The 15,562-nt window shown below is 35.0% G+C and overlaps 1 protein-coding gene and 1 non-coding gene across 2 annotated transcripts in view; one reads left to right on the top strand and one right to left on the bottom strand.

Annotated features, from left to right (window-relative positions):
• Window positions 1-15,562, bottom strand: part of ROS1 (ROS proto-oncogene 1, receptor tyrosine kinase) — a 101,881-nt gene that overhangs the window by 26,949 nt on the left and 59,370 nt on the right. Inside the window, 8 exon segments of the mRNA XM_023533366.1 lie at window positions 93-157; window positions 1,635-1,797; window positions 2,981-3,116; window positions 6,026-6,109; window positions 7,813-8,003; window positions 10,877-10,994; window positions 11,691-11,859; window positions 14,194-14,312. Of these exon segments, the coding sequence (XP_023389134.1) occupies window positions 93-157; window positions 1,635-1,797; window positions 2,981-3,116; window positions 6,026-6,109; window positions 7,813-8,003; window positions 10,877-10,994; window positions 11,691-11,859; window positions 14,194-14,312 (1,045 nt within the window).
• Window positions 15,383-15,501, top strand: LOC111742828. The gene has a single exon (XR_002781487.1). It is a non-coding gene; the product is annotated as a 5S ribosomal RNA (ribosomal RNA).

Here is a 15,562-nt window from a genome sequence, read left to right as displayed (position 1 = left end):
TCAAGTCATTTTGAATGTTGAAAATCCACCAGTCAGCTGTAAAAGTTTCCCGCCCATACCAAGCAAGAATCATTTCAGAGCTGCCCTGATACCTCATCAGATGTGCCTCCTTCAGGAATTCAATCTTCTCCTGGTCTGTGGAGCCCTTCTTCAAAGTCTGTGCAATGTAAAAGAAAGCTGGGAATCAGTAGAGCAGACATTCCTGTGAGCTCAGTGGGTTAATGGAGACAATCTTTGTTTTGTTTTGTAATATCTACCCTGAAAGCTCGAAACAGATAATGGATAATGCATGTGCATGTGTTCTGCAAGCCTATTCAAAAGTTAGCTCTTGTTAATGAAAGTATTTAAGTAGGAAAATCTGATAGATAAAAGATCTAGTAATATTTACACAAAGTCTCTCTAAAATGTAGAAATTTTAAAAGGAGAACAACTTTGGCATATAGGCAAATTTCTTAATTTTTCAGTTTTCTACCTAATATCTATTTTCTCTTGCTTCCTTGTTAACAATACCCTAATCTGTTTCTTAAAGACAAGGTACCCACTCTCAGATCATTGATTTAAGGTAATCATGAAAATCGTGTTCCACAATTCTCCAGCCTCTCTTGCAAATAAGGCTCAGTTCTGGTCAATGAATTCTCTGGCCTGTATGAAGATGCGATGCCAGATTCTTTGAAAACCATCTTGGGACCATGAGGCAACACACATGCACAAAGTCAAAAGAATTTCAGATATAATGGCTCTGACCTGACAGCCCTGAAGCCAGCAGTCATCTTGTTATGTGAGAAAAAGAAACACTTATTTAAACCAGTTGAGAGAATTTTGCCAACTTTTCTGGTTGTATAGCATACCCTTAGAGTAATAAATTCCTAATAAGCTTTGAGCAAGATATTGCTCAATTACATAAAAGACTCATCATCCCTCAATCAAAAGAAAATTTTACAAAAATCTGAGAGTATATCCAGCGCTTCCTTAAAATGACATTAAATATACCACGATGAATAATTGTGTAGTACAGGGGTCAACAAACTAGAGCCTGTGGACCAAATTCATCCTGTCACCTATTTTTGTACAGCTTGCAATCTGAAAATAGTTGTTACATTTTTATTTTATTTTATTTTCCAGCTTTATTGAGGTATAACTGACATGCTACATTTTTGAATGGTTGGAAAAAGTATAAAAAAGAATGATATTTCATTACACATGAAAATTATATGAAATTCAAATTTCAGTTTTCATAAGTAAAATTTACCTGGAACATAACCACAATCATTGGTTTACAAGACTATGGCACTTTTGCACTCCAATAGTAGAGTTGCATAGTTGCAAATGACATGATATGGCCAGCAAGCCTAAAATATTTACAATCTGCCCTATTCCTAGTACCTTGAGAATGTGCTTAACAACCCCATCTTTATTATATTTGAAGAGCAGAAACTGTCTGCTGGGTCTTAACTAATTAGTAATCAAAGAGGTTACTATTAATTACAGAGCTTATGTAGGAAATGGAAGAAAAACATAGTGATTTCTGTAGCCATGGACAGGCTCCTACCTTCTGCCAGTTCCTTCTTCTATCTATGTAAATCAAGGTAAACATGCTGACATAACATGTCAAAGAGTTAAAAGATCCACATTACCTTCACTGCTACTTTGGTTTCTCCACTTCCAACTCCTAAGATGTCTACTGCTGTCCCTTCATACACTTCTCCAAAGGCACCACTTCCCAATAAGAGACGCAGAGTCAGTTTTTCCCGAGGGAACGCAGGAAGACTTTCAATCTCCTCTTGGGTCGGAAGAGTACTAGAAAATAAGAATATTTTTGGTCTCCCAAAAAACATATGATTTACAATGGTTAATGTTTAAGAGAGAAAGAGAAATCACATGGCTTGCAACGCTTTAGTACATTCTAGGTGATACAGTGACATGAAATTTTGAATTCCTATTCCTCCCTATTCTATCATTCAGAATATTTCTTTCTATCCCCAAAACCAAACAGACCATGTCGTTTAGCTTCTAGCACCTTCATTTTGATAGACACATGCCTGTGCTTGCATTGCCTCAAGACCTTCTACTATAGCTTCTTTTGTTAAAGTTATCAATTATTAATTTCTTTAGGTTACCTATGGTGTAAACAGCTATTGCAAACTAGTCATAAATACATCTGGATATATGAGCTAAAAAGCTTTTATTTTAACTATTTCACACATCTGATTTCTTATGTAAAAAAAATTTCCTATGACCACAAAAACCAACTCCATCACTATCAGGTTAACTTTTAAAAAGCCAAGCCTTTTACTTTTAATATTATAAGGTGAAAAAAATCCTTCTGCTTTAAAACCTTTGAATGTTTAAAAGAGAATCTTGAATGTCAGATGGGCTGAGTATTTTCTCAAGGAAAAGTCACCTCTAAATAGCTAATTTAGACCACCCCTGTGTCTACGTCAAATCCTTTATTTTTATGTCTTGTATTATAAATTCCAAGGCCTATGACTACATAATTCCTTTTTGTATAGACGAGAATATAGTGTATCATATAAAAAGACATTTAAATGTTTTCTTTAGTCATGATGACAACAGAAATTCAAAACTGATCTAGCTTAAAGAGTTTTTTGAGGCAATCCCCATACAACTTCTGAAAACAGAATTAAATTGCCTTAATAGAAAACACACAAGACCTTTGAAATTCCTCTCTTCCAGTTGCTTCCATCTGAACCAATCATGTTACTATCTACTCTCTTCGACATAGTATTTAAATCCTTGTTTCATTTATTTTTGAACTACATGATAAAACACTGGAAAACAATTGATTTTTGCTTGTTTTCCTTAGGATAGGATACCCACGTCATTTGCCATCCATCCCAGGTCACATCTGAGAGTGGAAGGGTGTATTATTAATAATTGTGCTAGACTAATGGGCATAAACCAGGATACCCCTGCCCGCTCTTCGTCTACATGCCCCATGACGATGGCCCTAGTCACGCACTGTATTGCATAGCAGGCGTTAGCCAGTCCTACTCCAGCTGCCAGACCTCGCAGCTCAGCCAATTCTTTGTCTTCGTTTATGAGAACTGTCAGCCTTTCCTTGGGAGTTTTTTGATTCTTTAGTCTTCTATGCCAGACTACAAAGAAAAAAGACATAATTTGCAAATAAAGCACTGCTTCCTTTTCCCTTTAGAAAATGTTAACAGTACATTTTAAGCATTTATATATAAGAACATTATTGGTACAACAGAATTTGATTGAAAAATATGCCCATAATAGAAAAACTAATTAAGTCTAGGTACAGAGCTATATAAAAACACATAATTTATACCATCTCACTTTTCATCTCAGTTTCAGAGTAGTTTCATATATTTCTTATTGCTCTTATAAACAAGTTGAAGCATCTTAATATCACAGCTTCTCAAAATCACCCATGAACCAGGGTCAAAATAAACCAAAACACACTTGCATAATAATTATTAGTGAAACAAATTCATTTCTGAGTCCGGATATGCCCAAGTTATACTTCTCAGTAGACCTGAGGAATGCTTTCAATAAAATGGCATGCCTTTTAAAAAATGCAAAATACAAGAGCACATATCTATTGTTGCTCATATTCATATATACGAATACAGAGAAAACTTATTGGAATGAAACCCGTCAAATGTTAGCAGTTGTTTCCCTAGTTGTGGGTGATTTGTATTATATTCTTCATGTAATGAGTGGATATTATTTTTATAATCATAAAAATAAATGATATTTTTGAAGATTAAAGTACAATTATGTCAATAAGGTGATCCATCTATGCAAGAATATTGGCTCAGAAGCTGAAAACAGCAAGGATGCTTTGTGAAATGATCATGAAAATCTGAAATTTATTCCATAGTAGCTTCTGTACTCAACAAGTTAGAGTTTTAGTCAAGTGAAATTCCATCTGAGGGACCACACAAGGAAAGATCTTAAGTATTTTTGCTAATGCAATTTCTCAAACCTGAAATGTTCTCAGTAACCTTCTTAGTTTTTAAAGGCACAGGTTAAGCACCCTTCCCTCCCATCTTCAGTGATGCCTTCTGAGACCTCTGCAACCTCTTCTTTCTTAACTTATAAGGCTAATTGTGGCTCTCAGTGAGCACTCTGTCACTATCATATGTAATTCGATTACCGTTGCCTTTTACTGGGTAGCACATATTTCATTATTTGTCTTTTCACACAGATCAGTCTTACTTCTTGAATTAAATGGCAAGTTTGCTAGGTCAGCAATCATGTTTTACACTTTATCATTCCCTCTGCTCTCAGCATATGGCTAATGTTGCACATTAGATATGACCACTCACCAAAGCAAAGGATGTCAACGCTTATTTTTAAACACTTGATTCGACTTTATATTCATAAATATCAGACTGAGGAGAGCTCTCAGCACAATACAAATTTTAAGACAATTTCTACTTTCCATTATTTTAAGAATTCAGTCTTTTCTCATGCACTTACACACTCCTATTAATAAAACCACATGCACTGCTACAAAAGCAAATAACCAGATTAGCTTAGCTATACTCAAAAATCTGTGAGTTCCAAATAGAATAAAGACCTTTAAGTCCTGAGAAAGTCAGATATCCATAAGATGTCTTGAAAGCACAATAGGTTGTCTGAGATTATCTCATGTTCATCCACTAGAGTTAGGGTTTAAACAATGGTGATGTACAAGTAGGCAGGCAAAGGTCAGATGAAAGATTCTTCATGTAATACTTCTTCCCAGTAGGAAAGCAGACAAGCAGTCAAGCCTATATGCCAATTTCCAAATATACTGCAGTCATATGTGTAATTCTGGAGGGGCTGGCTTAGTGGCACAAACATCAGCTGTGCAATACGTAGACTCCCTGGCAGAGTCAGCTAAAATTTTTAGCTTTCCAAGTTTGCTGGAGTTCCATATATTATCTGGGAAGAATATGTGAAAACAAATCTCAAGTCAATTTTCAATGTGCTCTCCAATAGCTCATGACTCCAGTTCGTTTGGGAAAAGAATAAAGATTTAGAACACTGAACAAAATATTGGTTTCTTTTATCCTGAGAGAGTTCAACTTTGTTTGTGACTTTTCCTTATTTTTGAAAAAATAAGCCATAATTTTCTGAATATGTGTGTGAGTTTTCTTTTCTGGTAAAAATCATGCCTTTCTTATAATATTTCAGCTCGTCAGAGACTTATAATGTTAATAGGGCAACCATACATTTTATAATCCAAACCAGGACATTTTAGGTCTGAAAGAACGTGATATCAATGTTTATGCTGAAACAATAGGAATGAACCAGGATTTATGATCACCATAATTACCCTGCAGGCCCAATATCTGACCAATTCTTTTGAGATTATCACTGTATTTTTTCATCATTAAAATGATTTTTTTAAAAAAGAGTTTTAGGATAAGCATATTAGCATAAAATGAATAGTGGAAAAAAGATAGTTTTCTATCTACCTAACTTTATTCTTCTGCTTTCATGGTCATTTATAAATGAACAGAGATTCGAGATAAGCAAGTCAGACATCTAAAAGTGAGAGTGAATCCTACAAGCCAGAAATGGATCTTCTGCAATAGAGGCCCTGCTCATTCCAATCCAGGCTGTCTGCCTAGAGACTCAAACTATTCCAACCAAGGACTGTCACTGGTCTCCTATTAATTCTACACTTTTTTTTTATACCCAGAGTAATTTTTTAAAATTTATTTCAAACTACAAGCCACAAAACACTTGTGACATAGCCAATCATAAACAAATTCTGTTTTAAAGAAAGTTAAAGTCAGTGTCCTTATAAGCAGTTTAATCTAAAGTATACCACAAAATGTAAATACAGATATATTGTTCAGAAAATAATTATCCCTAACTCTAGAAAACAATTCACAAAAGATAATGGTTAAGAAAGTATAGCCAAAGGTAACATTGTGAATTTTATAAATTTATTTCATGTAAGAGATTACATAAACTAAGAGATAAATCAATTAGTATAATCAAGTAAACATTTTACTACCCATTTTTAAAAATCGATATTACTCACCAAAGATCAATGGCATTATAACAACCAGAAATATTCCAATTATAATAGATAGTATAAAGCTTGTTTCTGGTATCCAAAAACCATCTAATAAAATAAATGAGAAAAAAATTAATTCACAAAATAAAGCTAGATAGTCCCAGAGATCTGCCAGATATACCAGAACTAGCTCCTAAAAGATTTTTGCAAGCCAGTTAAGCCATATAACTTGAAATAATCTATGATGAGTGTATTTACACCATGGGAAATCAAAATCAAGGTTTTTTCACTTTTTTTTCCCGAAAGAGCCAGTTTACCAACCCGCCATAAGGACATACCTACCCAGTTTTCTACTGTAAAGTGACCGAGAAAACAGGTATAATTTTTTTAACGAATTGAAGATAAAGAAGTCTCAGTCTTCATTATTATGTAGTTGGGATTATTTCTTCTTCTATACTACCTGCATGTACATTTAATCCCACGGGTATTAAACTAAGGAATATAAACATAAAAACATGGTACCTTCTCTTAGGTCGAATAGAGGAGATAAACATGTAGACAGAGCTTGGCAAATTATGGCCTATGGGCTAAATCTGGCCATAGTCTGATTTTGTCCATGGGCTAAGAATGATTTTTAAAGCATTATTTAAAAAAAAAAAAGAAGAAGAAAAAGAAAAAATATGCTCTAGAGACTGGATATAGCCTCCAAAGCTAAAATATTTAGTATTTGGTTCTTTTCAGAAAAAATTTGCTTAGCTCTTATCCAGATAATTAGCTATAATATAAATAAGAATGATATGTTTTATGTAGCATAATGGGCTGTGTGTATATAAAATGCAGTACTTTTTTTGCCTAAGGAGTGTCAGTTAAATATCACGATGAGTTCATTTAAGTTAGGCCTTGAAGGATGAGAAAAATCTGAATTGACAGAATGTGAAGGAAAGGAAATCCCACCTAACAGGATAAAACGTAGCTTGTGGGGACCTGCATTCTAAACTGAAGGAAACAAAGGCTGAAGACCTACGGTTATAAAAGATATTTACCAGTATGACATGGCTACAGTATAATGTCACTACAGTATAGTGACAAATATTGGGAAAGGTGAACCACAGTTGAAGGACAAATCACAGAAGGCCTTAAATGCCACACAAAAATTTGTACGTGGTTCTGAAGGCAGTGAATAGAGAGCCATTTCAGGCACTTCAGAGAGGAGTTAAGTGATCCAGCTGTGCTTTGGCTAGATTAACTGTCAGCATATGATTACGCCAAGAGCACAGGCAAGAAACGATAACTTAAATAAGGAAAGCCGATTAGGAAATAGAAAGATGGGAACTCATCAGACAGAAATCAAGATGGTAAAACAATGGAACTTGGTGACTGAGAAGAGGGGGAAAAAATAAAGAGGCTAGAGGTTTCTAGCCTATGCGATAAAAAAGATGACATATCATAAACTAAAGCAGAATACACAGTGGAAGATGTAAATATTGGGGAAGAGGCAAAGTATAATTTTACACCTGTTGTGTAGAAGATGAGAGTACCAGGAACCTAATAACAAGGACAGCCTTGGAAGTCTATCTAGGACCATACACTTGATGAAGTGGGCACTAAGGAGTAGCTAATGATCACTGAGAAGAAAAATGTCATCATGATATTGATATTTTAAGAAGATAACATCACAGCAAATGAATAGTTCAGTAGTTTGAATAATAAGTAATACAGTCACCCAATTTATTGCCAATGTTAAGAATATCCTACCTTAACTCTGAGACTTGGTGTAATAAGTTAGTATATAGATAGACATGGTAACATACCTCCAGCTAACATAATATTCTCACTGATTCCACTATATTCACCAAATCCCAGATTATTTGCAGCTACTACTCTGAACTGAAATGTTCCTTTCAGATTTTTGGACCTCCATGTGCAAATGCTATTGCAGGATCCATTAAATGCCATCTTCCACATTAAATTCTGGTTCTGTGAATCATTCGAAGTATACTTTCTGAAAAAGAAAGAGTAAAATTATGAACATAGAAAATATATGAGACAACATATGTGTTACTTCCAGATGCTCATATATCATTTTAATGACAGAACTCCAGAGCATCTCTTATTGCACACTTTACCCTTGATCTCACTATTCTCATATGTTTTGGCCACAGAACACAGTATGGTGTTGTAAAGTCATCCCAACAATACATAGAGCCAACCGATTCAGCCCATCAGGAAAATAATGAATAATCAATTGCTAAGAGAAGCTGAAGTGCCTTTTCTTACTATCAGAATGTGTAAACCTTCTTCAGAATTCCAAAAACATAATTTTTAACTGGGAATTTTTAAAATTTCTTCTTAATTCTCAGTCTCTATGCACCTATAGTTTACATATACCACATCTGGATAAAATAATATACACATCTGGATAAAATTGATAAGAAAGGTGTAATAGTTCAGCTACTAAAGTTATTGTTACATTTGAGATCCCATGTTTCATTGTTGCCATTTGTATTAGCCTATACTCCCCTCAAAGTCAATCTACATTATTCTTCATATGAAACATGGAAAGAGCACAAGAGCTTCATTTAAAAGATGTAACTAGAATGGCTTTTAACAGAATCATAGACTGAAGGCCTTCCATTTATGTCTTCTCTGACAACAAAAAGTCGGAAACTTTTCAGACCACAACAGTTTTAGGACTTGGTATCAACTCACAGTAAGGTTGGAGGTATGTCATGAAAACCGGCCCTGCTCCTGAAAGAGTGCTCATCCTGGAAGAGCAACAAGGACAGCAAAGGCTAAGCCAGAGAGGGACGGGAAAAGGGCAGTAACATCAGGAGGATCAGGGCAGAGGAGTTGGGCACAACCGATACCAGGAGCTGAGTGTCCTAGGGACCATCCTGAGTAAGCTTTAAGACGCACTGTTTTTGTAGATTTTGCTAAATCTCATGTTAGGATTAGCAATTTTATAGTATGACCCAAACAACTCTGATCCAAAAGAAAGAGATCCTTAAAATTTTATAAAATGGCCGTTGGCCACTGAGAAAGAGAAGGAAGAATTCTGACATTGGTTGAACACCTATTCACAATACACCATACTGGTGCTTTTCATATGTCATTTCTTTTCATTGAGTCTTCACAACAACCTGAAGAGGTAGATATCATCATCCCATTTTACAGATAAGGAAACAGAAGTTCAAAAACGGAATAAAGCAAGTAGTTAAACATGTTCTGTGTACTGGGTTAAATAGTTTCCCCCCAAAACTCATGCCATGCCAGACCCTGTGAATATGGCCTTGTTTGGAAATAGGGTTTTTTCAGATGTGATCGAGTTAAAGAGATCATATTGAATTAAAATAGACTCAAACACAATAACCAATGTCCTCTTAAGAAGACAGAATTTAGGCACAGACACACACATGAAGAACATCATGTGATGACAGAGCCAGAGACTGGAGTGAGGCATCTACAAGGCAAAGAATTCCAAGCATTGATGGCAATCACCAGAAGCTAATAAGAAGCAGGAAAAGATTCTTTCCTAGAACCTTCAGAAGGAGTGTGGTCCTACTGACACCTTGATTTTAGACTTCCCATCTCCAGAACTTAAGAGAATAAATGTCTGTTGTTTTAAGCCACCCAGTTGGTGGTACTTTGTTACGACAGCCCTAGGAAACCAATACAGTTCGTTCAGCTCCCAAGTTCACGAACTTAGCACTATCACTACCACTGTACTTATAACACAGGGTATACTAGAGTGTCCTGACTGAAGAAGTGACTTTGAAATACTAAAGGTAGAGCAACTCACTCTATTATCTCATCGTCCCTGGACTGAGACTAGAAACTTGGAGCAATGAAATGCAAAGTATTTATGGAGCTATGCATTTAAGGTGCTACTGAAGGGAACATGCTAAAGGAGTCCTAGCAAGACCATGGTGAGGCCTGGCTGGTGAACATAATAAGAGTCACAGTTCTGAAGGTCAGAATATATTTATTCTGCATGAAAAATAGTAACAGAAATTTCAAGGAGGTTTCAGTTAGAAATGTGGCTAACGTAATTCTCTAGCATGACCAGGAAAATTTTTTAAGGTAATGGGAATGCCAGAGCAAGATGAAGCAAAAATAGATCTAAAGCTCAAGTAGCCAGGACTATAATTATGGAAGTGACTTTTGTCCTTGGATCTTCTTAAAAGATGGCTTCATAGTCCCGTGAGGGGAGTGTCTGCGGAATTTGGAATTCTCCCTTCATGTTGGCATAAAATCAGTTCATCTAAGCCAGTTATGATTCACAGAGCTCCTCATACTGGCCAGAGGTTGCATGTGTTAATCAGCTGCTTAGTTTTCATCGAAGGCACATTTTCAGTCCCTGTGAACATACTGCAAATAGTAATCTTTGCAGTAGATACAGAATCCTGTGTTATCTATACATCGCAGACCATTTCAGACCCTGATCTGATTTTACATTCTGAAAAAGACCTAGCTCATTGCCAATTTTCACTAGATATTATTCATCTTGCTAAAAAAATTACTGTGAGAAATTTATATGCATACCATCATCTAACACCAAACATCAGCTTAGCTTCCTGAACAGGATATTAAGTAAATATTAGTTGTGTGTGCCAATGATTGAATTATTTCCATAAAGTTTTGACAAGCAGTTGTAGATTTCTGAGAAGACCACCTTATATAATCAGAGTGCCAAGGCTGGCTGCTAGGAACTGAGCAAAGAATGTAATGATGCCCTCAAGGTCCTTAAACCAAAGATCTTTTAGGTTTATTCATAAATATACATTGAAAAATACTGTTAATTCTGATCTAATAATACCTTATAATTAACTGCTGAGCTCTTTGTTGTTTACAAAGCACTTTTACAAACAGACATACCTGATCTCAAGGATATAGTACTTGAGTCTGCTTCCATTATCATAGGCTTTTTCCCACTGTATTGAATTTTTACTCCCTTCTAATAACTTTGGAATTCCTGGTTTACTTGGGACTCCAGCTTTGGAAACAAAAGAAAATACTGATTGATTAGAAATATAAAATATTTTGCATAACATATCTGTACAGACTATATTTACTAAAAGTAAAGCCAAATACATTAAAGAAATATTCAGAAATATTCTCCTATTAGTGCATTTTTAAATGAGTATATGAAATTTCTTTTTAGTGATGGATTAGATGGATTAGTGATAGGAATTACAACATATCTTAGCTTGACACAAAATAAGTGATACAAAGAAAGAAAATATTGTAAGATTTGGAGCATTTCCCCTTGATTCTTATAGGAATCAACTTGGAGTTATAGTATCCCCTTTAGAACACTAATGTAATATACTTTTCAAATTTTTTATTTGTAGCATGTGGTTATAGTAGTCAGTAAGTAAGTCTTTGTTGAACACTCACTCAGTAACACTGTTTTCATTTAGTTCTTACTGGAAAATATCATATCTAAACAGGAAATCACAACACCAAAAGGCAAAATAGTTTTGCCCAGTTCAGAATCTTGCAAGACCAGGTGAATGTTATCCCATTACTGCTTATGAAGACTCCTAACTCTTTTCAATTTCTTCGCTCAAGCTCTAGGAATAATAATTAATTCTTTTAAGAAAAATTTCAGCCTCTAGGATTGGTGAAATAAGTGATGAGAAAAAAATTGAGACACACGGTTTTCTGAGTGTTATATGTTCATACTCACCTTTTGTCTTAAAGCTTTCTGGAAGTGAGGTGCTATTTTCTCCTGTCCTATAAAGCACCACTACTCGGATATTATAGGAGGTATAAGGCTGTAGATCTGTGATGTTACAGACATAAGCAGAACCTTGGCCGCACGAAGCGTTAACATAGTAAAACTCATTGTACCTCCACTAGAAAAAGAAGTCTCAATTAACATTTTTGTTTCTTTAAGAAAACCTTCTTTAACATAGAAATTCACAAGCCAAGAAATTAAACGTTAAATAAAATATATTTTCTATTAAAAAATAATAGCTCCTTTATGAGTGTTTGATCCCCTACATCAGCCCCACCACTGACAGCCATTTTATTTTCCATGACAAGCTATAACCGACTTGAATGATCGTTCTTAGGATAAGTCCAAGGTGGGACACAGACCTTTGCAGAAGATTTAGAGCTTGACTTCTTGTTATTCTTAATTGTAGACACTTGCATTAAATCAGCATGGCTAAGACTACGATGGATCAAAACCATGATACTTTCAATTCCACGGATTTGTTAATTTCAAAATACTATTTTTACATATTCTGATTCTTGAAGAAGTCTACAGTGACTTATAGATTAAAACATTTAGTTTTTCCTCCCCAAACTCTCTTCGGACATCTAACTAGCATTTCTTATTTTTATACATAGGAAGCCTTTTAGATCCCTAAAAGGAAACTTTTAGATCCCTAAAAGGAAACTTTTAGACATCATCATTTAGCCAGTAAGTAGCAAGGTTAGAAGTTAAATACAGGAAATCTTACTCCTATTCCAGTTTAGAGTCTCTAATTATAGCTTTCTGAACTTTATATGTGTCCCTGATTTTTTAAAAATCTGTGTATTTGGACCCTTAATATCATTATTTGAAAATGGTGATTTTTTTAAAGTGTACAAATAGGAAAAGACAGAGGATGTGGCATTTTGTCAAGGGCTCTTAGTGTCTTTTCCCCAGTAGAGTTTCCTAAGAAGGTCAGCTTCCATAAATAAACCTTACTTTACATCTCCTTTTTCATTTAGCACTCACAAGGTCACATCATTTCATTGGATGAACACTTTATATTACTTTTCTATTTGGTTAGAAATGATTCTCTATACCACCTTCAGGAAGTATGCCACCTCGTTACAAAAAGAAAAGGGAAAGGGAGAACGGAAGGATTGAAAAAAAAATAGAAATGCTGATGTCAGGGACATTGTCTGATAAACTCGTAATGTATCAATTCCACTGAAACATAGCCTAATGAAACAGATACATTAGATCCACAAAATTTACTCTAAACAGAGAGAGAGAAAGGGGGGTGGGGAGAGAGAAAGATTGCTTTATTACTGGCTCAAAAATTTTAGCCCTTTTTGGTCCTGTCTCCTTAGTGATCTGCTATAGAAACTACCTTAGGTGAACAGTCTAGGTGGCCCAACATTTCACATAATATAGAAATGATCAGAACTCCTTGAAATGTCAAGGAGATGTTTGACCAAGGGTATCGCTGAAAAACTGTAGAGTACAGGGCTTATTACAGCGATGAATGTTCAGGGCAGGTGGCCAACTTGGAGAGGTTCCACAGGCTACCCCAGTAAATCACAAAGGAGTCAGGACCTTCCATTTGTCAGAGGCCAACAAGTGCAGGGGTGAAGTCTACCACAAAGGAATTTTCAAATTATTTGGGCAGGGGTGGGGTAGGAAATGGTGCAGACTATGATGTCTCAGAGACTGGAACTTCAAAAATGTTTGGTTCTATCAGGGATTTCCCTAGATAACTGAGGAAAACACAATTTTAACGGGCTTCCATGAAAAAAAATGCCAAAGCAAAATCACTTCTTTCTCTCCAGTCTTAAATTGAATATGTCATTCTTCTATATAGATATAATAAAGAAGCTATGGAATTTAAGACATAGATAGAAATTTAGCCTTGTGCTCTAATTCCCTCATTTTCTATATAAGGAATTTTGACAGAAAAGACAGATACTAGAAGTTTATCCTTTTCTCCTTCTTTCTTTTCTAAAAGAGTATTATGTTAATTTTAAAAAATACATATTCATCTTTATCACTCACTTTCCAGAGTTTCAGTATAGAGTTGTAGGCTCATTCCCAGCTGTCCTATCGTTATAAGATAGATTCAAAATAGCTAGAACTTTCTGCATAGATATCACTCAATAACTCTCACAGAACATAGCCTTCTATTGTGCTCATCAGTTAATACTTATAGAGGTTCACACATGTAGAAATTACTGTATCAAACAATTTCAGATTTATGATTTTCTAAGTGGTCTTTCTGGAACCTGTATCGAGCACGTGTAAGAATAGAGGAAGTTTGGAAATAAAAAGTATTGCATGAAAGTCATGAAGACTGAACCACGCAGTCCCTGTCTGCTGTCTTTCTTCCAAATTTTGAGGAGTGGGGTGGGTGACTTAATGACTCATATTCCTTCCATGAATAGCACTCGAGTAGGACTGCTGTAGAAATGAGTCAGCTTCTGGGGTCCTCCTGTGCCTGGCTGGTGATATCTGACTCATCTTGGCGCCTGTCTGGGTCTCTCTGACTTTTCATCAGTAAAATGAGAGGCTCGAGATCGTCATATCTAAGGTCCTTCCCTGTTTCATTTCTTTGATCTAGGAAATGAACTTTACATCCCTCTTACTGACTTTAAACTGAACTGCATTAAGCTTACTTAAACGGATGTAAAAAAAAAAAAAAAAGGTGATCCTACAATTTCTCCAATTTAACTACATTTTCATATGACCGTTCTTTTCAATAGGCAACAAATCATCATAAACATGCTCAATGGAAAAAGAACGACTAAACTATGGCCTTTGGTTTTATCAACTCAACATTCGCTATTGTTTCACATATTTCAATTTTTATCTAAAAAGTACAAAATCATAAAAAGTCTTAAACAGTAAAATTTAAAAACATCCTAGGGAGCAACTTTATTTTTAAAGAAAAGTGAGGCTAGCACTATACTGATTTGTTTTTGAGTTACAACTAAACAAAACACTCCTAGCCAATATTTACAAATGTGGACACACAAACTTACAATAGTGAAAATAAATTGTAGCAATTATAAAAACTAACTAATGCATTCTAAGTATATTAATATAAAAATCAATGTAGACTTTCCCTAGCAATGAATTAATTAGATTAATTGATACTTTAAAATTCAGTGGATATTTTTATATTGGTTAAACATTAAGATTTTTGGATAAGGAACCATTTAAAGTTTATAAACCAAGGTCGAACTGGTTTAGAATAAACTTTTTACTTCTCTCCTGTTGCTATACAGCCCTTAAATGTTTGGAAGAACATTTCTAAACAAGGTTTTGGCTTTTTGCTTGTTTATTTCTTTCATTTTTCGTTTTTCTTTTTTTGTCATAGAAAACACCAAATTGCTATGGACTTTAAACCGGAGAAACATCTAAACTAAGTAAAATATTATGAAATAAGTAAGCCATAATTTACACCCTCTTACATGGAAACTTTTAAAAGCAAATTAATCTCCCTAGGAATTCTTTCTATCAGAAATTAGTAGATAGTTTACTGCTTCTATACAGTAAACCTGAATCGATGAGTGTGGACAAATATGTTGTTGATTTATACAAGAGAATGCTCTAGAGATATACAAAATAACTTCCAATTTATTCTATAACATAAAACAGAGATTTGCATTAAAAGTGTACAATGTGTCTATGGCGATGCCACCCTGTACAAGCCCAATCCCATATGATCTTGGAAGCTAAGCAGGGTTGGGCCTGGTTAGTACTTGGATGGGAGACCACCTAGGAAGACCAGGTGCTATAGGCGTAAAAAATAAAAAAAATAAGAGATTGTAGGCTGACAAGGTCCTTGCAATCTGTGAGGTTAA

Source organism: Pteropus vampyrus, unplaced genomic scaffold (assembly GCF_000151845.1).
Source record: "Pteropus vampyrus isolate Shadow unplaced genomic scaffold, Pvam_2.0 Scaffold101, whole genome shotgun sequence".
NCBI classification, from domain to species: domain Eukaryota; kingdom Metazoa; phylum Chordata; class Mammalia; order Chiroptera; family Pteropodidae; genus Pteropus; species Pteropus vampyrus.
Note: the sequence above shows the minus strand (reverse complement) of the source record. Positions and strands in the feature narration are given on the sequence as shown.